Source organism: Cuculus canorus, chromosome 2 (genome assembly GCF_017976375.1).
Source record: "Cuculus canorus isolate bCucCan1 chromosome 2, bCucCan1.pri, whole genome shotgun sequence".
Classification (NCBI taxonomy): Eukaryota; Metazoa; Chordata; class Aves; order Cuculiformes; family Cuculidae; genus Cuculus; species Cuculus canorus.
In genome coordinates, this window is record NC_071402.1 from 157,684,657 (window position 1) to 157,710,285 (window position 25,629).

At 41.7% G+C, this 25,629-nt stretch overlaps 1 protein-coding gene across 5 annotated transcripts; it reads right to left on the bottom strand.

The window, feature by feature from the left end:
• On the bottom strand, positions 1 to 25,629 carry SEC22C (SEC22 homolog C, vesicle trafficking protein). 5 transcript variants are annotated; one of them, XM_054059552.1, is made up of 8 exons: positions 25,588 to 25,629; positions 18,555 to 18,647; positions 17,414 to 17,623; positions 14,229 to 14,392; positions 11,819 to 12,001; positions 5,384 to 5,502; positions 4,727 to 4,792; positions 1 to 3,057 (listed from the first exon to the last, which is right to left on the bottom strand). In XM_054059552.1, the coding sequence occupies exons 3-8, from the start codon at positions 17,593 to 17,595 to the stop codon at positions 2,857 to 2,859; spliced, it is 915 nt and encodes a 304-aa protein (XP_053915527.1). In that variant the 5' UTR covers positions 17,596 to 17,623; positions 18,555 to 18,647; positions 25,588 to 25,629; the 3' UTR covers positions 1 to 2,856. The 5 variants fall into 5 exon arrangements, with proteins under 5 accessions (XP_053915527.1, XP_053915529.1, XP_053915526.1 ...); XM_054059554.1 differs by having other exon boundaries at positions 18,594 to 18,647; positions 25,588 to 25,604; XM_054059551.1 differs by lacking the exon at positions 25,588 to 25,629 and adding an exon at positions 21,108 to 24,466.

Genomic DNA, 25,629 nt, shown 5'->3' on the forward strand with positions numbered 1-25,629 from the left:
TATTAGATATATGTACATATATACATACACACGCAAAATTATTTTATACATTTACACAGGTTTAATTATTAATACAGTGCAAAAATGTCTAAAAAGGTACCAGCCCACCTTCTACAAACTTAACAAATCTTTGGGAGAAAGAAAAAAAAAAAACCACCCAAATCAACCGAAAATTATCAGCTTCATTAAGTGACCAAGCACTGCAAATCTTTAAATTGATGAAGTTTATTCTCTGTCAATTTTCTTGCGCTGAGCTCCTGGGTGCGGAAAAGAGTTTCCAAAAGACTTATCTTGAAAACTGACAGAATTAAGGAGATGTGATTCAAACCACATTAAATAGTATCAAAGTTGAACAAAAAGGGATGGATTCCTGTTTGGGGACTTGATTCAATGCAGGCATAATCCCATGTTATGAGTCAGATTTCTTGTACTCAAACTGCAAGTCATCCTTTTTTATTAAATCTTAAAGCACTGAGATCAATGTAAACTGTTCAGTTCTTCTCTGTTTCACCAGAGGAAGAAGTTTAACTGCATAAATACCATACGAAGGAGACATTCGAAATAAGAATATTAAAAATAGGTCAAACTATGCGTGCTCTGCCTCATCCCTGAATTTCACTCCAAATCTACAAAGTGTGCAGATACTAACGCGTATGTATTAATCCATGTGGATTCCTTAATAACATTTACACATACTACAGGGAGAAAAGAAACAGAGGTTGCAAAGGGATTAAAACTAACAGCGAACAAGAGCTTTGTTCTTTTAGTAGGAGAGATACGGTCACATCCTCCACAAAGCAAAAAACAGCTTACACGAAGGCAGAACTGAAGCAACTGGTTTTGTTTGATTTTACTGAAACATTTTCAGGGAAAAGAAAATATTAACCCAAAGCTGAATTTTATCTTTATCCACTCTAATTACATTAATTACACAAGCTATCTAAACAGCTTATTCTATCACTCTGATTGCAGAGCTGTTGCCAACATCACCTGGCACAGGGATGTATTTGTTTTATGATAAAGCAAACAGTCGGATGCTCGGGAAGCATCAGGAACATTACAAGCTTCTTCCCATCAGCTCAAATCAAGGATAAGGAATAGAAAGCAGATAATGGTTCTCTGGCCCCATGCCCCAGATGTAAATGCTCTGCATGTCTTAAGCCATAACAGGTGAGCTTTATTTAAGCTCATGGAGAGACAGTAAAGCTCTTTCGGACTCTGGAGACTGATGGACACTAAAAGAGCAAGAGCTGGAGTTGGCTCCTATCACCAAGTAAAACTAGGGGCGAACAGCATGGAAACTTAAAGCTTGTCAGTGCTAAAACCCCCCTCATCTGCGGGCTCAATATGGTGTTGAATTCTGGCTTAATTTCTCCACTTATATCTGGAAAAAAACTGGGGTAATGACAGACAAAACAATTTCAATCCACTCCCTTATAACAGAAGAGTATTCCCTTACGTGCCATGCAGCTCTAACTGCCCTCTTAACTGGCTGGCTAAAATATTCCTCCATCATTCCTACTAAACTGCAGACTGAGGAAGACAACTCTGCATCACGTTAATCTCTTTGCAACCACCAGAGGTAGAGACAATGTGAGAGGAAAATAAATCTTTGGTGAGAAATGTTTGGTGGAAGAAATGGGATGACCAGAAAACAGTTTCCCAAGACAAAAAAAAAAATCAAAGAAAATCTAGGACTTCACCTCCACGATAACACACCTACAGTTCTCTACATCTTCTCAGTTTGAGACTCTACAGCCCTTCACGGACACCTGCATCAAAATGCTATGCATTTTTTCAAACAGACAGCCTGAATTATTCAAGTATGTTCTAAAATGCCCATATGCGCCTCAATACATTACATACAAGAACATCCAGTGCAGCAGCAGTTAAGGAGTTCAGCTCTATTCAAAAGTGCACACTCATAAATTCATCTTAGTGTAAGAACTCAACATCGTTAACTAAAGGCGTTTAAATAATAAAGAGAACCTGCTCTTGCTTTCCATTACTGGAAATGGCTTTCTACTCGCCAGCTCTACATTGCTTTACAAAAGGTGAAGGAGTCAGTGGCCTGTCATAAGTAGGCTTGGAAGATTTATTATCTGTACAGACCAAGCAAACACGGAATTACCCTTATACTGAGAGTGACCTTAACCAAGGAAATAAAGGCCACTTGAGCTGAAAGATTACATATATTCACTTGGTCTATTTGATGTTGCCCCAAGCATATTTGCAATTAACCAATAAGCATGTACTTAATGACAATGCACTGTTTAGCCAGGAGATATTTATAGCCTCTATGGTTTTTAAGAGCGCCACAGCCATTTCCTTTGATTCAAAACCTAGAAAAATTACGCTCATGCTCACCCTAATAATCTTTCCCACGGATATTGAACTCATCTAATTCTGGCAAACAACTCCTTTACTTTACATTTACCAAGAATCTTAATGCTCTACAAATTCTATAGACAAAAATGTTGCTGATCAATTTATCTTCATTTTAGTACATATTTGGCAAGACATTGACCTGCCAAACTGTTACAAGCCAGTCCGATAAGTGGCAAAATGCTGTCTAGATGGTATTAGTCAAGAAGTAAAAGCCTGTTCATGGTCAGGAGAACCTCCATCTGCTGATGACACCTGACAAAATCTACCATGCACAATTACCACATGCCATGTTAAATACCTCACTGTGTGTTTGACACGACTGCTGTATCCTACCCTATTTTGAGTTGCTCTGAAATATCCCCCTTGCAATAACCATTGTCACAAATATTTTAAAATACTCCAAGCTATTTTTGGCCAGTTTAATACAAAAGAAGTTGTAAAAATAGAACAGTAAACCCAAAGTCTTTTTCATACTCCGCAGTCAGGCTGTTTCTCCACCAGTTGCCTCGTCAGTATCTGATAAGAAGAAAGAGATGCCACTCCTATGTGAAAGGCTATTTGCCAGAGGTTCCGTAATCCGTACAAATAAACGTTGCATAAACAAACAGAGAAAAAGAGTACAAAAGTCTTCACCTTCCTTGCTGAGCTGTAGAAGAGGTACAAGTAACACTACAAAAGGACCAGAGAGACAGTGTTAGCATTATGTAGACACAGACAAGAGACATAGCTGGGAACTGCAGGTATATCCATGCCACTTGGATGCGCCTCCCACTGCAGTGATCGCTAAGAAGCCCAAAGCTTCACTTCTCCTCCAAGTGGTGGCCTCAACCCAGGGTCTACCTAGCATGCATGGCTATCAAAAGCAGTCTGTCAGCACAACTGGTGTCCCTCCTGCCTGCCTTAGCCCGGGCTAAAAGGAGTGGATAAACTGAACCAGCTTTCAAAAGCACTTGTCATTTTTGCAAGACAATGGCTCAGAAGCAGGAAACAGCAAACTCGAATCTGCTTCTGCCATATTAGTTCTTGGGATAAATAAAGGACTTCATTCTCTATACTCGACTTGGCAGAAAGGCCATTATTTCTGTTAACAGGTTTAACTGTGGGTTTAGGCTCTTTTTAAATTCAAGAACAGGTGGAACCCATTTACCAAGCTGTTTACTAAGAGCAACAGCCCTTACAGGAGAAAGCTGAAAACTTCAAGTGCTGGCAGCAGAGTTATGCTTTTAACTCAAGCACTAACAGATCAAGCTTTCTCACTTAAGGTCACAGTTTCCAACTGATGACACAGAGATCATCATGTAAAAGCACTTTGCATTCGAGCTCTATTTAAGCACATGCATTTTGTGAAGATGACTGCTCTCCTTTATTTAGCTTTCCTGGCTTCAGGTACTGACTGGCAAAAAGCAGGACAGAGCCTTTCTTTGTGAAGAATGACTTGCATCAAGTATTTAGATCCAAATTGGCATCTCAATCTTAAAGCTCTGCTGTGAGCAGAGGTGTGAGAAGGTTGAAAGGCACCAAATTGTATCTCCTACTATTCAATAAACAGCCTCTCCGCCAAGTTTTAAGTACCACAGACTAATAGAAGTCCTCAGAGAGTGGTTCCCAAACTGCTAGCCAAATGCAATAGTACTGAGCACTGAATGAGCTTGTAGGCATCGTGTTATTCCTTCTGTCAACTAGAAACCCAACTGAAGCAGCTTCCTGCTATCATAGGCTAAAAACTGAAGCTTTGGAGAACATATCGTCCTCAATTTAAAGGTTGTGGACCACTGGTTTAGGCACTTAAGGAACCTTTCCAGAATAGCCCATTTGGAACTCATATTTTTCTCCAACTCTTCTGCATAAGGAGGTCAGAGAAAATAATAATTATGAAAATGAAAATTCTAAGGAAATCAGAACCCACATTCATCTCAAGAATTACAAGTAATTTTTAATGTAAATTAGAATATGTTCAATACAATTGCTATCCTATATCTGCATAGTCTTCCAAGGTGATTATGCTACAAAAGCCCAATGCTACATTTGCCACTGTCAGAAAGACATCGTATCTATCCCTTTGGGAAACAAATCATCCTTGGGCTAGCAATTACTGATCTTGCTCAGCCCCATTTGGCATGACAGAACAAGAAATCACTGAAAAAGCTTGCAACTGCCATTTGCCAGGGTCAAGTTGCGCCTTTAGCTGTATTTGTGCCACTTCAATGGAATACCTCAGTGGAATCACCTACACAGGATACTAAAAACCAAACTGTTCCTCTGCTTAGATAATTTTTTTTTTTCTTGTGTATTAGAATATTAAAAGAATCACAAAACATTTCATTTACAGTTGACATACCTGAAAAACACAGGCTAGAAAAGGTATAAAAAAAGCTACCACATTTCCAATTCCTTCATGATCCTCCTGTTCGGATTAAAAAAAAAAAGTGACAAACAACTGCGTCAGCTACAGTTTTTAAGCAAGTACTGCTTGATATTTTAAAACACTATTTCAGCAAGCACCTCTCATCCCAGTTTATGCTGATTGACTGCAACAGTGTCAAATCGCAAGATCAGTATCACTGAGCAAGATACTAGGAACTGAGGCTTATGTGTCAACTGCTAAATAAATCTGTGCCACCATAAAAATCAGGACACTTTCCCCTCCCTTTTAAAACTTAACAGTTTCACATTTATTTAAAAAAGAAATTACACAAAAGCATCTAGAACAGAAGACAAGAATGGCAAAAAAAAAAAAATCCATTCAGCCTGACAAGACTGAAATATTTCTCGACATTTTAATCTCCCTAGAAAAGAACAAAATGCCATTTGTTGTGATATACAATAAAACACAAAGCCTGGCAGGTAAGCAATTGTACATTCCCTGGGCAAACAAAACACTTCTTGTGTAAAGATGTATGCTCTACTAGGAAGTAGAACAGACCCCCTTAATCTGGTTACCCAAATAACTCTCTCCCTTTGACTCATTTACAGGTTTCAATGCAATCAGGCTTACCTGAAATGAATACTCTGCTAGGTGAACTCCTCGAATGAGGTTCAGGGCTCCACACATGATGTTCAGAACAAGCGACAGAATCCCCAGGGGAGTCACACGCTGCATTCTGTAAGTAGGGACTTGAAAAAAAAGAAGAGACACACTGGTGAAAATTAGCACTATTCCTCTGAATCCTTTAACTTAAAACTACTCAAATCATCTTATAAGGGTTTCAACCATTTTCAAACCCTTTCAATGCTTGCTCCCGAGAAGCCAAATTATCAATAAAAACACCTTTTCTTGTTGCATCACACTGTTCAGCTCCTCAGATATCTAGAAATCAGAAAGAGATCTGGAGTATTTTTTAAACAGAACCTGTCCTCCAGCTATTTTGGATTAATGTCATTTTTTATGGTGCACATAGCTATTTTTCATCTGTTTATTTGAGCAGATAATACTTAACACTGTTCACAGGTCAGCAGGAAAGCCAGAGGTTTTAAACACCCAAATGTCTGGGAAAGAGCTTAAATTTGTTGCATCCATAAAAGCAAGACAGAGATTCATCTCTTCCTCAACTGGTAATTAAGTATTTCTTCCCACAGACAGTTTGAGCATTCAGTCTGCTATACAGCAATTTAGTTTCACCTGCACACTGTTCATACAGCATTTGGTGCTCTAACCAAGCAGTTGCCAAGATACCAATGTAGGAGCCAAGACCTTTGATGCTCTGCTGCTAGAAGAGCTGTTGTAGGGGTTGTTAAGATGATACTGCCCAGTCTCCGAGGAGAAACGGCTGCCACAGAACTGCTGCTCTTATTTCTGAACCTCTCAGATTGAAAAAACATGGTCAAAATTGGGGCCTAGGAATTAAACCTGATGCTGTAGTTCTTGGTCTTTGAATAATATTTTGCAGTGCATTGCAATGCCCTATTTCCCAACCTGCCCACATTTCACAGGTAGTGAATGACCTGTCTCTTCTTTCTCACCTCCTCCACTACCACTGTTTTCTTTAACACCTACACACCCAAATACCATTTCTTCCAGTTGCTCTAACTGATAGTTACCTAATTAAGGTCAAAGCAATTATTATTAATTTGTATTCAACTTTGGAATCTGTCACTGCTAATTCAGGCTTTTGGTTCATAGAATCACAGAATGGTATGGCTTAGAAGGAACCTTACAGATCATCCAGTATCAACACTCCCTGCCATGGGCAGAGACGCTTCCCACTGGATCAGGTTATTCAAAGCCCCATCAAACTTGGCCTTCATCACCTTCAGGGAAGGGGCAACCATAACTTCTCTGGGCAACCTGTGCCAGTGCGTCACCACCCTCACAGGAAAACATTTCTTCCCAATATCTTGCCTAAATCTCTCCTCTTTCAGCTTAAGATCATTCCCCGTCATTCTATTCCTGCACTCCCTCATAAAGAGCCCCTCTCCAGCTTTCCTGCAGCCCATTTAAGTACTGGAAGGCAGCTACAAGGTCTCCCTGGAGCCTTCTCTTCCCTAGGCTGAAGAATCCCGACTCTCTCAGCCTGCCCTCATATGGGAGCTGCTCCAGCCCTCGGATCATCTTTGTGGCCTCCTCTGGACTCGCTGAACAGATCCACATCCTTCCTGCGCTGAGGACTCCAGAACTGAACATAGGCATCCAGGTGAGGTCTCCAGAAGCTCACAGACTTTTTTCCTAGTTATACCAGCTAGACACTGACACACTAGACACCACACCTAGATACTCACCTGCATTTTTTGCCATACCCTCCCTGCCCTAGTATCACCACAAGTAGAATGCTCTCAGCATAACAACAAGAAGGGTAATTTGCACCTGAAATAACAAAGCCACATCTTCTCTTGTATCATCATACATTAGATACAGGAGAAAAGGAATGAACCCTCAAGAGTTCTGCCCAGCTCTTGGGATCCTCTTCCTCCTGTCTAGGCACAGCCAGCTCCCAACAACCGCAGATAAACTAAGCAACACAGCAGAGATTTCTGACTTCTGTTATGAAGCATGATAACAGCTTCAATACTGCAGCACTGCATGGTTTAAGATAGGAAAACGCTTTTTTCTTTCAAGAGAGGCTTTGACAGAGATGTAAAAGCATTTGGTGCCAAATTATACAGAAATATAAAGTATCTTTTATAAGTGTCTACGTAATTAATTTGCCTGGCATGCACTCAAACCTCCATAATTCCATCTCCAAGGCAGCTGCAAAAGGAGCTCTTTTAATTCCATTTGATATATGTCACATTATGTAGTATTACTGTATATTACTGTCATACACGTGTTCATGTAAATAAATGGTGCAAGTAACCTCATCACTCAGGCAATTTCGCTTTTTTGCTATGCACTCAAAGTCTAAACAGCACACTGAACAGAAGCTGCAAAAGCATGTTTGCTTATTCTGAGTATTCTGTTTCCTATTATTTTTGATAAATTAAATGGCCTCAAGTTGCACCAGGAGAGGTGTAGATTGGATATCAGGAAGAATTTCTTTACTGAAAGAGCAGCAGAGCACTGGCACAGGCTGCCCAGGGCAGTGGTGGAGTCACCATCTCTGGAGGTTTTCAAAAAATGGGTAGATGTGACACTTCGGGACATGCCTTAGTAGGCACGGTGGTGTCATGTTGATGATCTTAGAGGTCTTTTCCAACTTTAAGGATTCTACGAAATAATGTTGCAGCTATGTATCTCTCTCCCAGAAATTTCCTTATGAAGACTACTGTTCCTTATCCCTCAGTTTCCAAGGTTTACTTCAGAGGCACCTAGTGTCTCTCAAAATAAAAATATCAAGCACAAGTTTCATTCATAGCACAGGGTCTTGCAAACCACACATATCAAGAGTCAGAGAATCACAGAATCATTAAGGTTGGAAAAGACCTCTAAGATCATTGAGCCCAACCATCAGCCTAACACCACTGTGCCTACTAAGCCATGTCCCAACGTGCCACATCTACATGGTTTTTGAACACCTCCAGAGAAGGAGACTTCAGCACTTCCCTGGGCAGCTTGTGCCAATGCTAGTTCCCAGTGCCCAGGGAAGAACAATATATTGTTTCTGCAGCACAGAATATTATGTAAAAGTGACTTTTTTTTTGTCCATTGGGATAAAAAGAGTTACTATCACAGATGCAGGGGAGATTACAATATCCAGTTTTTCAGGGTTCAAATTTGAGGGAACTGATCTTTAAATTGTTTGCTGTAGAGCTTTATTTCTGCTGTATCATTCTGAGGTTTAATTCACAAACTGAAATTGCACCGAACAAGTGAGATGGGTACTGCTAGGGAAGAATTATTATGCTTGCTTGTGTGAATCCAATCATATTTTTATGAATCGAATTTCATACTAGAATTACTTATTACATTGAATAAGGGAACATGAGAATACAAGCACTCAGTCCAAGACAGCACAAACTCAACTAAATGCTAACTGGGTTTGAAACTGATTTGACTCTTCAAGTAGAAAGGTTACAGAATCGTAGAATCACTGAGGTTGGAAAACACCTCCAAGATCATCAAGCCCAACACCACCGCATCTACTAAACCATGTTCTGAACTGCCACATCTACACACTTTAACACCTCCAGGGAAGAGATTCCACCATTTCCCTGGGCAGCCTGTTCCAGTGCTACATCACTCTCAGTAAAGAAATTTTTCCTAATATCCAGTCTAAACCTCTCTTGGCACAACATCTCCTCTCATCTCATCACTTACTACTTGGGAGAAGAGATGAACACCCACCTCGCTACAACCTCCTTTCAGGCAGTTGTAGAGAGCGATAAGGTCCTCCCTCAGCCTCCTCTTCTCCAGGCTAAAAAATCCCAGTTCCTCATTACACTTGTTCTCCAGACCCTTCACCAGCTTTGTGGCCCTAGAAGTTGTCCACTTCAGAGTACAGGAACCACACAGAAGATGTTCTGGGGACTGTGGATAATCTAGCACACAGGAAAAATGCATCTGCAGGTCTGAACATGTACCGAAGGATTCTGTGAAAACACTCTCACACAATGAAGAAATAGAAACTTCTGCCTATAAAAGATTTTCTGAGTAGAGGCCTCTGGCTGTTTAACCGGAGATTGACATGAATGCCTGTACCATGCCCCATTCTGTACCTTCAAGGCATAGCACAACACAGGATTGACAATGAGTCAGATACTCAAAGTTCCAGACAAAGACAGCACCAGGAGTGAAAAATGAAATCAGACTCAAACATTTTAAAATAAATTACAAGCATACAAAGGACAGAGATGTGAGACATCTTCAAAAAGCACCCTAAAAAGGACTCCCTCTGTGCCTACGAAAGACTAGGAATGCTCATCAAGGGAAGCGCAATGCTGCATTATTGAACAGCACGCTTACCAGACCAATAGCACACATTGTTCTTCTACTTTAGAGTTAGTTCTGATGTGAAAACTCTCACTCTTCACAGAAAACTACTTACACTTCACATTTCTTCTCCATATGTACCCCAGAGCTTTAGCAGCTGTGCCCATATCAAGACACAAGGTGAGGTACTTGCAAGAACAGCTGAGGTGTGCAGATATCAATCAAAAACAATGCTAGCGTCTTTCTAGCCAGGATTCGGGTGGGTTTAGTTAACAAAGGAAGGAACAAACAAGAGAAAGAATGAAAAAACGTAGAGAAAAGAAAAAAAATAAGAAAAAGCTCTTGTGGCCACATGTACAAACAACAAAACTGCCCTCACTTTTCAGACTCCTTCCACACTAAAATGAAGAGCCAGGGGATGTGATCACACAGCTCGGGAGCCAGCAACAATCATGTAAGTAGATTGATGCTTTGATCAATCCACTGATTGATCTATCTTCACTACAGAACACAGACAATTAAATTCCAGTCTCCTGCAATCATAACACTCCAAGCTATGCTCAAGAAGCCTCCTGTATAGCAGAGCCAAAATATAAATAACATTAATATGGGAACAAACACTATCCACACAGCTAAACTTAGAGCAGCAAAGTGGGACTCAGTTGGTAGGTAACAACGAGAGGAGAGACATAAGCCAGGGAAGCTGACTCCAGCTGAAGGAAACAGATGATCATAAACATGATCCTTAAAATAAAGGCAGAACAATCTGTAAAAATGTTTGGGTTAGACCAGAGAGAACAGCCAGAAATACAAAGCCAGATGGAAAGTAAAAGAAAGCAATTAAGAATATGGGCAAGCTGAAAATGTATTTCTGCTCTGTGGATACAGACTAGCTTGCAAATGTTTACTGGCACTGGAACCATTCACACTAGCGCAAAGAATTTCTAAGCCCTGTCACACCATGAAAATATTTAGCCCTCAAGCACAGTGCTGAGGAGCACTGATACATCTGACTGGCAAGTAAAATGTTCTCAATTCTAATTTTTCTTCCTCCTGGCAACTGCCCCTCTATATTTTAAGTTAAAATACCTATGTCAAATTAGATTCCAACTCATCCATCAGAAACAACGTTGCTGAGCAAATGGAACTTAATTTTTTTAGTATTTTATAAGCTAAGAACAACAAAAAAAACCCGAAATACAAGCGCATGACACTCCAGCTGCATTTAAACCACCATGCTAATAGGATTAAAAGCATTTCATTTCATAGAGGAAGCAGGCAGGACTGTGATTGTGCAAGTGAAACACAAATAAGAAGATACCAGTTTTACAATAAATAAGTAGAGTTTAGTACTTCCAAAAGCAGGTAAAATGTTCATTACAAAAAGGTCCCTTGTCAAGTCTCTTATGTGCTGTTTATACAGGTATAAATCAAGGCCACGTTGGATGGGGCCTTGGGCAGCCTGATCTAGTGGAACGTGTCCCTGTCCATGGCAGGGGGGTTGGAACTACATTATCTTTAAGGTCCCTTCCAACCCAAACTATTCTATGATTCTATGATATAAATTTCTTTTTCCAGAATTTCAGCCATATCAATTGAATTTTTAGGAATAATGTAAAAGGAGAAAGCAAAGAAGGGAGAACAATCAAATCTGAGAATAAGAGTTCTATCCTCAGCTCATATTCTTCCCATCTTTTCTTTCCTCAAGGCTGAAGCAACTCATTCAGGCTGTAATTACCTGTGTTCTATTAGAGTTTGCAACAAGTAATGAACTAGAGGAGCTTCATTTATCATAGAAAATTTAACAAACTACTTTAAAATCAGGGGAATTTAACGTGGAAAATGCCAAAAAAAGTCTGGTTACAACCAACTGTCCACACAGAGAAGCTGATCCAAGGCTGGAACAAAAGAAACCACCATGAGATCTTATAGGCTCTGATGCAAGCCTGCTATAATCCAAAGGCCATACGTTGTTTACTCTGATAGAAAGGCAGCTTTTTTCTTAGGTTTCATATATACTACATACATTTTTCAGTACAAAATCAACCACTGCTGTCACATGTTTTTCTGTCATTTGCAAATCAGGTTCAGGAAGTCAACTGTCACCTGCGTGTAGCAGTAACTTACCAACCTCCACATGAACACCAGCATGCCCACCGTTAGTCATCCCATTCATCAGCTCTGTATCCTCCAGCTTCAGCTGAACTGGGGGCTGGAACTTCAGCTCCTCCTCCATCTTCTCCCAGTTGGCCTTCATTCGAGAGCCACTCGAACAGTTAAAACGGTATTTCACTTTCTGGATAACATTATCTGAAAAAATATAAAAACATGCTCCAATGAGCTCTGCAAAGTTCAAGTGCTTCCAGTAATTACTAATCATGGCATTCTTTTTTGACTGTTTCCCATTTCTTCCTTCATTTCTTTTCTTAGGGTATTAGTTTCAGGTATCAAATTCCAACGCTGGTTAGGGAACCAAAATATCTTCCTGAGTATTTTATATCAAACTCTCTCCCTTCTAGGAACCTTTAGGAAAAGGTTATTCACTCAGAGGGTGGTGAAGCACTGGAACAGGTTCCCCAGGGAAGCAGTCGTGGCACCAAGCCTGACAACATTCAAGACGCATTTGGACAATGCCCTCAGACACAGGGTATGAATGTTGGTGTCGTCCTGTACAGGGATAGGGGCTGGAGTTGATGATCCTTGTGGGTCCCTTCCAACTCAGCACATTCTATGATTCCAGATACTTTAAATCTCAGCGTCCTGCCTGCTAGTGACTGAAACAAGCTTTCATATTGCAGAGTGGAGGTACCACATATCGTAAACTACCCAAAGGCTACAAAGTGAAGCAATTCCACATCATGTTCTAACAATGTCACAGGTCAGATTTTTCCAGCACAGAGATAAATTAATTCAACCTATATTTGAGTCATAGAACCACAAGATTTATACCATGTTTCTGAGGGCTTTGTCCAAATGCTTCTTGAATATTGGTGACATGACTGCTTCCCTGGAGAGCCTGTTTCAGTGCTCCACCACTCTCTGAGTGAAGTTCTGACTAGGAGAGGCAGTTCCACAGTAACCCCACCAACATTCAAGCCACAGACCTATGTACAGATCCCCTTGCTTCATTCTCACGTACTTTAAATTTAATACCATTTACAAGCAAATCCCTTTCCACGAATGTGGCTGCAGGTTTGAAAGGAGTTGCACTGAGACTAAGATGACAACTTGTTCATGTACAACCTCCTCACACCTCCAGAGCTGAAGTACCTCACTGTGGGTACTGCTGGTTCCTACTTAATTGTGCAAAGAAATTGGAAAATTTGAGCTATTTCAATTGCTCTGCGAAATGAAATGCAGAAACATTTATTTTGCTAAAATATCCTGTAAATAAAATCGGTATCCTTAACACAGCGTTACACTAGAACACTCGCACAGGTTGACCACAGCTACTACTGGACATGATATATCTGTGACAGCTTAAGCATGAGTTTTGAGACCACACAGGAGGACTGTGTTCTGCTAGAACATACAGTGCCATAAGCACTCCTTAGTGAAAAATCCTGTATTTTACCTTAAGTCAGTCTGCTATAATTATCTGTAACTACCAGGCAAAAGGCTAAGACCTTATGCATCAAGTGCATCTTAGATCCAAACACAAGAAAGAAAAAAAAACAAACCAAAAGAACATAGAGCAACCTTTGGTAGACTCCATAACAAAATGCAGTATAATAGTAAAAACGAAAACAAAAATTGCACTCTTTTTCTTTAAAAAGATCCTTATACAAATTAAAGGGCTCTCAAATTCCCAAATTTCTACTCAAGTTAAAAAGCAGAGTAACTTGGATCTCAGCATAAAATTACATCATACCTGGAATGTGCCCTGCAGGGAATCCAACCAAAATACAACATGGCTGTATAATATGCTTTCCTTGTGGAGGTCTCATTTTTTTAAGCATGAGCTTAACATTATTACCAAAATCTGCACAGAAGTGTGCAAACCCATTGTAACATCTTATTCTCTTGAAGAGTTTCTCACTGCAAAGGAATTGCGTTTTTCAAAGCTGTGAGGTTCAGCAGAGCACTCACTATTTATCAAGAAAATATTTTTTATCAGGTTTAAAAGACACACTAGGCATGATTATGAAGTATTATGCGAATCTAAGTCATGCCAGAAGTAAAGCTGCCCAAAATAATCTATTCTGTCTCCCTTTTTTCCTGTACCCATATCTCTACTTGTCAGATTTTTTTTACTTATGTTATAAGGTGTTCGAGATATGGATTTCTTTTCCTTCTGTGTTTGTTTATTAATCACCACAGCATTTTGTTCATCTATTACAAGGGCTTTTCAGGAACTACAAAATCGATAATCTAACAATTTAATGCAATTACAAGATCTCCCCCTCCTCCCACACATGCACACAAAGGCGCACACACAGACACATTTTTATGATCAGGCTTAGGCCAGGAGACATTATTTAACACCATAAACATAGCAGACAAAGAATTCTTTCTATTAGAGAACAAAGTTACAAACCAAATTCAAGAAAAGCATACGGTCTGGAAGCTAAGCCGATGCTTGTTGTATCGTAGGAAGCAGCAAATTCCCACTGAAGCTCTTCCAGGAAGCAAAATGCCATGATGGTTGAGTAATTGCTGGAACAGATTGCCATGCAGGCAATATCGCCAGAAGAAAGGAAACTGAAATAGGAAAAACAAATGTAATATCAACACAAAAAGGTAGAAGGGTCATGCTGAACGTGAGGAGTAAACCGTGCTTTCTGTCAAAACAAAATGTACAGACTGAGCTGAAAGAGCAGATGGCAGAAATTATATTGTTCACGCTGTTGTAATAGTCCTGTAGCCTCTGTAGATCTAACAGTCATCCTTAACGCGATCAGCACGCCTTAGCGTACTAAAGATCACAACACAAATGTTAAGTCGCTACATCAGTAAAAATTGAGGACATTATTTTCTTAGGCTGGCTTTAAATCACGTTAATAAGAAAAGGGATTGACAGAAAACATCACAGGCAACAAGATTCTGAAATAAAACACAGTGGTTTTCCACAAAAAAAACTAAAACTAAGCAAGCTTGTTCACAGGAAACAAGATCTATTCCTTGCTCCCTCTGAACATGACAACTTCATATTAGCAGCGAGAGGTATTTGTTATATTGCACAAATGAAGATATTCCAAAAACTGTTACTGCTAAGTCATCTGTAACAAATAAAAATGAGTTTGTATCAGAAACAGCATAATAAAAACTCTCCTCCAAAAGAGGTCCCTCTAACACTGAAGTCATATTTATGCAGAAGCTTCCACTTAGAGATGGCCTAAAAACCTTCCAGGAAACTTAATGGGAGATTGAGCTGACCAAAATGTAGGCATGTACTTAAGGATGAAATAAATCACTCTTGTCTCAGCTTCACTAAATAAGATGGGAGTCAGGGCACCTAGCTCAGATGTCAGCGCTCATCATGTAAAAGCTAAACTTCCACAATCCACACCATAATTCAGGATCTGTAATTATCTCTGAAAGAAAAGTGAGGAAATCTTCCTTTGAGATTAATGTGGTTAGCTATAATTCAGTACAAAACCAAATTTCTGAACCTGAACAATTACTCTCTGCATTTTTTCTCTTTTCTATTATTTATACACCTCATCCCTCTGGTACAAAAATACTTGTCGTTTCTATTTTATTTCATTTTTATTTATTCATTTTACTCCGTACTTGGGATTTATGGTTTTGATTGGCTCCGTCACAACCTAGTTACACTTGGTACGTTCTCTAAATTCCTTTCGTCCCCAGCTCACAGCTGAGGATCAACACCATGCCTGCATAAAACCCTCTTTTCCCAGTTGTCAATAATTTATAGCCTTTTTGCCACGTATCTGTTTGCACGCGCCTCATTTCAGCGCCAGATGCACAGCTACTTCTGTAGAGACTAGAGAAGATTAAAAGCAGTGGAACATGTCAGCATTAAAGGGCACGAGTTTGCTTTGAGGGAAAAGGAATTCAAATGCTAATCTCTGCTTTTCCAATTGATTTGGTGTAAGTCTATGTATCTTCTTTCTCCAATCATGACCCCAGTACAGCATATTTAGTTTTAGCTCAGGGTCACTTTGAGCTTTCTTACATTTGCTAAGCAGAAATGTAACCACAAGTTAAAACTCATATTTAGAACTAAACTAAAATCAATAGTAAAAGAAAATTCTCATCTCTGAATTAAACTTTAATTTCTTAAAATAAAGATTAGGAGATCCTTCTCCAATAAATAAAAGCAAAAATTTCTAGTTTCTCCAGGTGGGTGTTGGCATGCTTCAGGCCACCCACTCTTGAGACGCACCCACCAGCCAGAGCTTCTAGAGTCTGGAACCCTGCTGGTAACTGAGAGAGGTGGAGCGGTTCAGCCTGAAGAGAAGGTTCCAGGGAGACCTTATAGCAGCCTTCCAGTACGTGAAAGGGGCCTACGAAAAAGCTGGGGATAGACTGTTTACAATGCATGTAGTGGTTGGATGAGAGAGAACAGCTTTAAATTGCAAAGGGAAAGATTTAGATTAGACATTAGGAAGAAATTCTTCACAATGAGGGTGGTGAAGCACTGGCACAGGTTGCCCAGGGAAGCTGCAGCTGCCACCTCCTCAGAAGTGTTCAAGACCAGGTCGAATCGGGCCTTGAGCAGCCTGGTCTAGTGGGAAGTTTCTCTACCCATGGCAGAGGAGTTGCAACTGGATGATCTTTAAGGTCCTTTCCAATCCAAACCACTCTATGATTCAGTAAACAGGGTGGGCAGTATGTAGGAAGCAGTCAGGGCAGCTCTGCGCAAGCCAGAATCAGAACTGTGGGGGGAGGGTGGGGGGCAGCGTTTCAGAGGTGGCATCAGTGATACCTGGCAGTTACTGAAGAACAGGGCTTGAGTGTCAGACTAAACTAAGCGATTCCCAGGTGCTAGCATGCTGTCCTATAAGGTATTTGTAGTTCAAGATACTTCAGTTGCTAACGGTAACACGTACTTCCCATCAAGCAGAAAGTATTTGATACAAACAAGAAAACTAAAATAAGCAATTCTTTAGGATGCTTCATAAACTGAGGAGGAGCCGTGTGGCTGTGGTGCTGAAAAATGAGGGTTCAAAACACTGCTTGGAGGTTACAATCTAGACACGTATGGCAGGATTTCAGATTGGAATTAGGCCCCATAGAATATACCTAATCATAGAATGGTTAGGTTGAAAGGGACCTTAAAGCCCACCCAGTTCCAATTCCCATGCTATGGGCAGGGAAAACTTCCATTGGATCAGGTTGATCAAAGCCCGACCCAATCTGACCTAGAACACCTCCAGGGATGGGGCATCCACCATTTCCCTGGGCAACCTGTGCCAATGCCTCACCACTCTCACAGGAAAACATTTCCTCCTGATACCTAATCTAAAGCTCCCCTCTTTCGGCTTAAAACCGTTCCCCCTCATCCTGTCCCTGCACTCCCTGATAAAGAGCCCCACTCCAGCTTTCCCAGAGGCCCCCTTTAAGTTCTGGAAGGCTCCTACAAGGTCTCCCTGGAGCTCTCTTCTCTGGGCTGAACAAGCCCAACTCCCTCAGCCTGTCTCATGTGGGAGGTGCTCCAGTCTTCTGATCATCTTTGTGGCCTTAAAGTTGAACTAATCCACAGGACAATCATTTCAAAAATTGAAGTCAAACAAACAAACGAAAGCAGGGACTTACTGTATGCTAAGGTCACGTCCTCTTGCCGTGCCTCGACTTGGATACCGTGCCAGAATTGCAGATAACGCCTTTAATCTCTTTCTGCATTCCAGAAAATCCTGGCTGAAATGAAAATCTGTGGAGGCTGAGAGGGGAAGTCCGTCCCTCACCCGCACCACACAGGCAAAGAAGATCATGGACATTCTCCACTGGAGTACTCATGAGGACAATCTGAAAATGCAATATTCAATTAGGTTAACAGCAAGTTAATGGATGTGATATTAGTTACGGTCCAATATGTTAGCCAGAACTATGTCAAGGTAAGAATTTATTCCCCTCTGCTACTGGACAGCACCTCTTGTGACACTACTGCTGTTGAAAATCAATCATAGTGCTCTCAGAGGTCACAACCGTGTCCTTAGACAGAAAGGTAAGGCAGGGGACTAGACAGAAAGGTAAGGCAGGGGACTAGACAGAAAGGTAAGGCAGGGGACTAGACAGAGGAATTATCTCCCTGAAAATATCACTATTCTCCCTCCTTCTGCTTTACCTCAAGCATCGAAAATGCTAGGTAAAATTCTTAAAGCTATTTATGGAAACTGGAAAACTCCCACTGACATGGTCCATCTCCACTAGTGTGGCAAACAGCTGCATCAGCATTGTAGTTGTCCGATTTCCTACTATAATGTAAAATGAAAAACAAATATTAGCCCTTAGCCTGTCAGGCTCTTTTTGCAGAATCAGCTAGGATAAATATAGAATAAACTTTGCTCTCAACTTCTTATTCTTTAAATTGTGATCTTTCCTTATAGCAGCCTTATAATGGGGCTACAGGAAAGCTGAGGAGGGGCTCTTTATCAGGGAGTGCAGGGACACGATGAGGGGGACTGATTTTAAGCTGAAAGACAGGAGATTAAGATAAGATCTTAGGAAGAAATTTTTCCTGTGAGGATGGTGAGGCACTGGCACAGGTTGCCCAGAGGAGTCGTGAAAGCCCCATCCCTGGAGGTGTTCAAAACCAGCCTGGATGAGGCTTGGAGCAGCCTGATACAGAGGAAGGTGTCCTTGCCCATGGCAGGGGGGTTGAAACTGGATGGGCTTTAAGGACCCTTCCAACCCAAACCATTCTGCGATTCTATGATAAGTCATTATTGGGATTTACCTGGTACATTCAGAACACAGATCTGTCCTTCAGACATACCATGAGTATTGAGCGTAAGATGTCAGAAGACGAATGCAGCAGCTCACATAATCTCTGAAAGATGACCATAACAAACATTTTAGAAAACAAACTAATGATTGGTATGTGTATACATATCTATGATGTAAATCTCCTGTGAAGTGGGTAAACAGAACCTAAAAGTATTTTGCCTAAAAACACCCAAACAGCTCACTTTTTTATCTAGTATATCAATTCCTGGCTACATTGAAAGACACTGTGAAATGATATGCAAAGTATTTCTAATGCCCCCATCACTGATTTTAAGTTAATTTAGGGATAACTTAACTTTAGGATAAGTTATCCTAGCTTCCTGTGAAAGAGTAGCTCTAAACTGGCAGACGTAAGTGATTATCATAAACAAGTCAAGGAAAAAAAAGCAAAGAAAAAGACTAAAAGCATTTACTCTGCTTGAGGCAAACCACAGAAATGAAGCATGATAAAAAAAAAGAAAAAAAAAATCACATTGTGAACTCAAACTTCTGACAGAGGGAATAACAGCTTTGAACAGCCTTGTATCAAACAAGTCATTACGATGCTCAAAGCTGCTTTGAAACATGGGTCTTTTCAAGTGTTTTTCTTGTCTCAGAAGGTAAGAGAGCAAAGCCTCTTCTAGTTTAGGCATTCACAAACTCTGTTGCCTGCAGAGCTGCTCTGATATCTAGTAAGGGTTGAGTTCTTACCATGAGCAGCATTAAGAGTCCTGTTTCTGCTCCACAGGAATCACTTCCACATAACTTGTAGGAAGCATCCCTTTGTCAAAGGCCACTGCAATTTGCCAGCTCATTAAAGCAACCAACAACTGTCAGAAGAATAGACAGAAAGCCTAATTGCACATAACTTGTTTCCTTAGAAAGGGAAATTAAAACTACAGAAGACTACACATCACTTGAAAAGTCTTATTTTGAACTTTTAAAATGGAGATTAAAGAAGAATTAGATGTTATTTTTTCCACTATCCCTCTCATAGTTCTTCTCCAGTAGTCATCGGAGTTGTAAAATCAAACTAAGCTCAAACTTCATTTCAGCACACACCAAAAAGAATAATCAAGATCATTACATGTCGACTTAGAACACCACATCAATCTTCTAGCAATCTTCAGGTAGCCATGGAAGAAACAGTACAGAAAAATCCTTAGAATTTAACGTGCAAGTGAAAGGTAAATAAAGAAGAGAATTGCCAAGTCAGAAATATTGACTTTAAGAGAGTCAGCTTTTAAGTACAGTTGCTCTGAAAAGCACAGTTTCATGGTCAATGGTTGGTAACGCTGATGAACTCCAACATATCCCACCTGACAAATACGCAGAGGCCGTGCACTGAACATTCTCATTTACCTTTCTCAAGCAGCCAGAAGATTATCATGAAAAATTAAAGGCCCTAGACTTAGAAACCAAAGACATTTTCTAAAATATATCTAGCCTCTGAAATTATTCAACTTATTATCATAGAACCATAGAATGGTTTGGGTTGGAAGAGACCTTAAAGACCATCCAGTTATAAATCCTCTGCCATGGGCAGGGACACCTCCCACTAGACCAGGCTGCTTAGGCCCCATCCAACCTGGCCCTGAACGCTTCAGGGAGAAAGTATTCATAACCTCCCTGGGCAACCTGTGCAAGTGCCTCAACACTCTTACTGTGAGGAATTTCTTCCTAGTATCTCATCTAAAACTTCCCCCTGCCAATATAAAGTCATTCCCCCTTGTCCTATCACCACATGTGCCTCCCCAGCTTTCTTGTAGGCTCCCTTCAGGTTCTGGCAGGTTGCTCTAAGGTCTCCTGGCAGCTTTCTCTTCTCCAGGCTGAACGACCCCAACTCTCTCAGCCTGTCTCCATAGCAGAGGTGCTCCATTACTCTGATCATCTTTGTAGCCATCCTCTGGACCCATTCCAACAGTTCCATATCCGTCTTATGTTGAGGATTCCAGAACTGGACACAGGGCTCCAGGCTGGGTCTCATGAAAGCAGAATAGAGGGGGAAAATCACTTCCCTCAACCTGCTGGCCACACTTCTTTTGATGCCGCTCAAAATATAGTTGGACTTCTGGGCTGCGAGCACACATTCCCAGCTCATGTCAAGTTTCTCATCAATTAGCACCCTCAAGTCCTTATCCATAGGGCACATAATCCCCCAGCAAGTACGGATTGCCTCTAGCAGCAAGAGTTTAAGATCAAAGTGTGCTTATATATATTCATCACTAGAGATAATATCACCTACAGTTTACCAACTCCACAGATAAAGGTATACAACCTTCCAAGACACACGAACCACCATGCTTCAGGGCACAAGGCTTTCACTTAATATCAAGTGCCCATCAGACAGATTCTCTGTTCTCCTGTGAAGGAGCTGGTATCAGTCACAATCAGGCAGACTTCCAAATTAAATGCCAGATTTCACTTGAGAAATGAGTCACTGTTCCTTCCTTGGAGAACACACCTGCTGTAACATACTATCAATCACTGCTGTATTCATCCAAAAGGCTTGATTTAAACCTACCTGTTCAGGCGTTTTCAGCTTTGCTGCCTAAGGAAATCAGACTTAAACATCCAAGCTGTAAGTGCAAGGAGAATAGACCTTCTATGTGCCTTTTGGTTTGTGAAAATAGACAAACGTGTATAAAAAAAATGAGAGAAAGGCATATGCAGTGACTCAAATCTTGACAGAGAGTAGATGAGCACAGCCTCCCGACAGAGCAACTGGAAATGTGTTCAATGATTGTACTTCTTACAGAGCTCCCATTTACACAGTCTAAATGAAAGTTTCCATAGGTAACACCCTGCTCCCCAAAAGAGTAAAAAGTTTGGCGATCTCAGAATAGAACCTGTAAAGTCTTCTGAGGAGTTTAAAAAAAATATATACAAGTTGTTTGTAATGCAGGGGTTTATTTGAAGCGCAGCCTGGACTTAGCTAAAAGGGGTGAGAGCCAACATCACCTCGCAGGAGAGGGTAAAGCCCAAAAATAGATTCATACAACCGTTTCACCTGTCTTCTTTGTAACTCCTGTCACCAATCACCCCTCACTCGAACTCATCCAGTCCTCTCCTCTTCCACATTCCCCCAACCCACCTACCCTGGCACTGCACCTCAGTGAGGCTTTAGGTTTGCTTCTTCCTTTTTCATAACTCTTGCTACTTAGAATCATAGAATCACTGAAGTTGGAAAAGACCTCTAGGATCAAGTCCAGCTGTCAGCCCACCACCACTTTGCCTACTAAACCATGTCCCGAAAAGTGCCACACATTTTTTTTTAATACCTCCAGGGATGGTGACTCCATCACTGCCCTAGGCAGTCCGTGCCAGTGCTTCACCACTCTTTCAGTAAAGAAATATTCCTAATATCCAATCTAAACATCCCCTGGCACAACTTAAGGTCACCTCCTCTCATCCTATCACTTGCTACTTGAGAGAAGAGATAAACACCCACCTCACTACAATCTCTTTTCAGGGAGCTGTAGAGAGCAGTAAGGTTGCCCCTCTGCCTCCTCTTCTCCAGACTGAACAATCCCAGTTCCCTCAGCTGCTCCTCTTAACTATTGTGCTCAAGACCCTTCACCAGCTTCATTGCTCTCCTCTGAACTTGGACACTGGAAGGTGTTCTGTGCCCCTGGCAAATAATAGTTACCACGTCACCTCTCTCAACAGTTTAACTACTTGTAAGCCAATTCTGCCTGTAAGTGACTGCGCATTGTCAAAACTTCCTGGATCAACAAAGGTCTGCACATAACCAAGCAAATCTACGATCTTATTATTTCAGATTGACCCACCCTTTCTTTCTCTCTGCACATGATTAGCAGCCCAAAGTCTCTGCCACGGACTGTACGTGGCAGGCCTTTGAACTCGGGTTCTGACCTTTGGCAACACACTTGTGCCTTCAGATCAATCAGAAATCAAATCTTATGGTGTTCAAGATTAATAACATCATGTCAGCCCAGCTATTTTACTGGCACAAAGCAGGCACAAACCTTGAGAAAGACTTAAAGCAACTGTTGCAGAAGAGCAAGTTTATAATTGATGACTGAAGTAAACAAGCTTGGGCTTTCATTACCTGAAGCACCTATACATGTAACAGCACTTCAAAAGAAAACAGTTTAGTGCAAGACTCACATAAACGGTACAGATTTACCAGCCTTATAACAAACAAGACTCTTCAGGGTATTCCCACAGGTATCTGAAGCATAGTTCCTCCATGCCTCGCTTCCTAAGTTGCAGCCGACTCTCTCCAGTGCTGCATAGGGATTACTAAGGCAGCCTTAATCAGACCTCTTATGCTTTGCTGTTACGAAAGCTCCTTCAAATAAAATCAGACAGAATAAAATTCACAAGAACACTTCTCCAAATGCCAAACTCCCACCTTATTGCCTGAAAACAATCTACTGGAAAAGCTAAGAAGGCAAATGCAAACCAGCACATAGTTTGTGGTGGGAATTACTTAAAAAAACTGTTCTTCAAGAGATTATTTTATCTAATCATCAAAAGCAGAAATTTCCTTCTAAGAATGGTGTAACACTAATAAGGAACAGTTTGTCACTAGGATCTCTCTTGAGTCTCCTCTCCCTGTTCCAAGTCAAACTTCCCTTTTTTCCAGAGGTGGCAGATGGGACAGTTTCAAACCCAACCATATCCAACTATTTGGTCAAGTTATGATCTTCCTACTGTGGAAGAGTAAAAAGCTTAAGTTAATGTCACCACAGTCCAGGAGGCTCCTGAAGCAGCCTGTGAAGTTTTCCGGACATGCAACAGCTTGATACGTGATCATAACTAATGCACTTAATGCATCTTTCCTCAGGCAGGTGAGCTTCAGAGAAAGCCACAGCTACAGGTGGGATGCCAGAATATGAAAGAGATTCAGGCTAACTCAATCAAACGCAAAACATTTAAGAGAGCTGCAGCTCAAGTGCTGGTTTCAGTTTCAACCAGACATTGTTTATGAGGAAGAGTTACTACTACTCTGCAGGATCAAGCAGGATTTTATCCTTTTCTCACATATATAAAAACGCAAATCTGAAATGTCATTAAGTCTCTCATCTTCTAATATTGCAGTAACTGTATCCATCTGCTGCTTCCCAGCTGCTCTCGGTCCAGGCTCACAGCACTGCTGACCCAGCTACTGATATCACAGACCCACAATGCAATAAGAGCCACTCTCCAGATTTAGCAGTGGGTAAAAACTATTTAAAAGCATGATGCTATCACAACTTTTAAATTGGGGTTTTGGCTATCAAGAGCCCATAGGCTCCTATAAATCTACAGGCTTTATTCTTAGCCCCAAAGGGAAGCACGTAGAAAACCCTACACTTACTCCTATGAATGACCACAGAAAATGTATTCCACAAAACTCAAACCCAAGATTCAGCTCCCTCATCAACCGCACTGCCTTACCGAAGAGTCCTCCTAACCCTTGCCCAAACCACACTGTGACAACTTTGTCTGGATCTGAAGCTCTTCCACTACATTAATCTCTCAGAAACATCAGCCACCTTATCTGCTCCCAAGCATGTACCCTCGCCAACCTGTGCCCTGAAGCCTCCTAAGAAAAGCCCATCAGAAAATCTCCATACCTTCACCAATCCACATAACTAACAAGCCCTTCCCATAACCATCCTGTTCCACTCACCATGTTACACACGCCTAACCTGTAGTCACCTCTTTTCTCTCCAACATAAAGTGTCCCAAAGCATCCCTTCACTAAACCGGACCCCTTCAAAGCCACCCCCTCATCACAGCACTCCTTCATACTTGCAAGTCTCCACCCACATGCCTCAAGCACCCCAGACATCCCAAATCTTACTCGCATTTCACAGGTCCCAAATCATCAAACTACCCCTCACCTCAAGACAATCCCAGTCCAACCCAAACCCTCCTCAGAGTCCCAAGTCCTCCTCCCTCTGCACCCCAAGAAAAACCCCAAATCCTAAATCCACATGACAGTTTCCCCAACACAAACACCACTCCCACATCTTCCAAGACCCCAACTCCCCTCATTGACTTCTCACACCCCCTGAAACATCCCAAACCTATTTTCCTCCCTCACATTACCCCTGCTTATCTCAAGACATCCCCACCCCAACCCAAGGCCTCTTCCCCTTACATCCCTCAAGTACTCCAAGGAGCCCGCAAAACCTAAACCCACATAACAGGATCCCTATGTAAACATCACTTTCACGTCCTTCAAAATCCCAACTCCACTCATTGGCCCCCCAGGCACCCCAAACCTTACTTCCTCCCCAACATTACCCCTGTTCACCTCAAGACATCTGTAGCCCAAATCAAAGCCTCCTCTCAGTCCCAGGTCCTCCTCGCCCCCCTGCGTGCCTCAAGCACTCCAAGGAACCCCCAAACCCTACACCTATATGACAGGATCACAACATAAACATCAACCCTGCTCAGCTCCATATCCCTCAAGACCCCAACTCCCCTTAACAGCCCAAACCTACCTTTCTCCCTCATTCTATCCCAGCTCACCTCAGTAAACCCTATCGCACCCCTCCTCCCCCTGCAACCTAAGGAATCCCCAAATCCTACATCCATACAACAGGATGCCAAAGCAAACATCACTGCCACGTCCTCTAAGAACCCAACTCCCTTCACTGTCCCCTTCAAGCACCCTAAACTTATCTCCCTCCTTCACTTTATCCCAATTCACCTCAATAAACCGCAGACCAAACCAAGCCCTCCTCAAGCACCCCAAGTTCTCCTCCCCCTAAAATCCAAAGAACCCCCAAATCCTACATCCATGGCAGGATGCCAACGCAAACATCACTCTCAACTCCTCTCATCCCCCCCCCCCTCAAATACCGCAAACCCTACTTTCCCCCTTCACTTCACCGCTCCCTTCCCCCGCCTCAATCACTGCCCACAGCGGCGCCGTTCGCCTCAGCCCCACCACTCCCCTCCCTGAGGACCCAGAAGAGAATGGAGAAAGAAGAGAAGGACAAGAAAAAGATGACGAGGCCCCAGGACCCCTCGCCGCCGCTCACCTCCCTCCCCTCCTCTCCCGCCGCTCGGGCCCCGCCACCACA

Excerpts from the sequence above, each read along its gene's own strand:
- SEC22C (XM_054059552.1), bottom strand. The coding sequence starts at position 17,595 with ATGTCCATGATCTTCTTTGCCTGTGTGGTGCGGGTGAGGGACGGACTT. Across the intron at positions 12,002-14,228 it reads GTATGCTTTTCTTGAATTTG|ATAATGTTATCCAGAAAGTG; the intron begins GTTTGTAACTTT and ends ATATTTTTTCAG. Across the intron at positions 5,503-11,818 it reads TGGTGTTCATGTGGAGGTTG|TCCCTACTTACAGAATGCAG; the intron begins GTAAGTTACTGC and ends TTTTTTTTCAAG.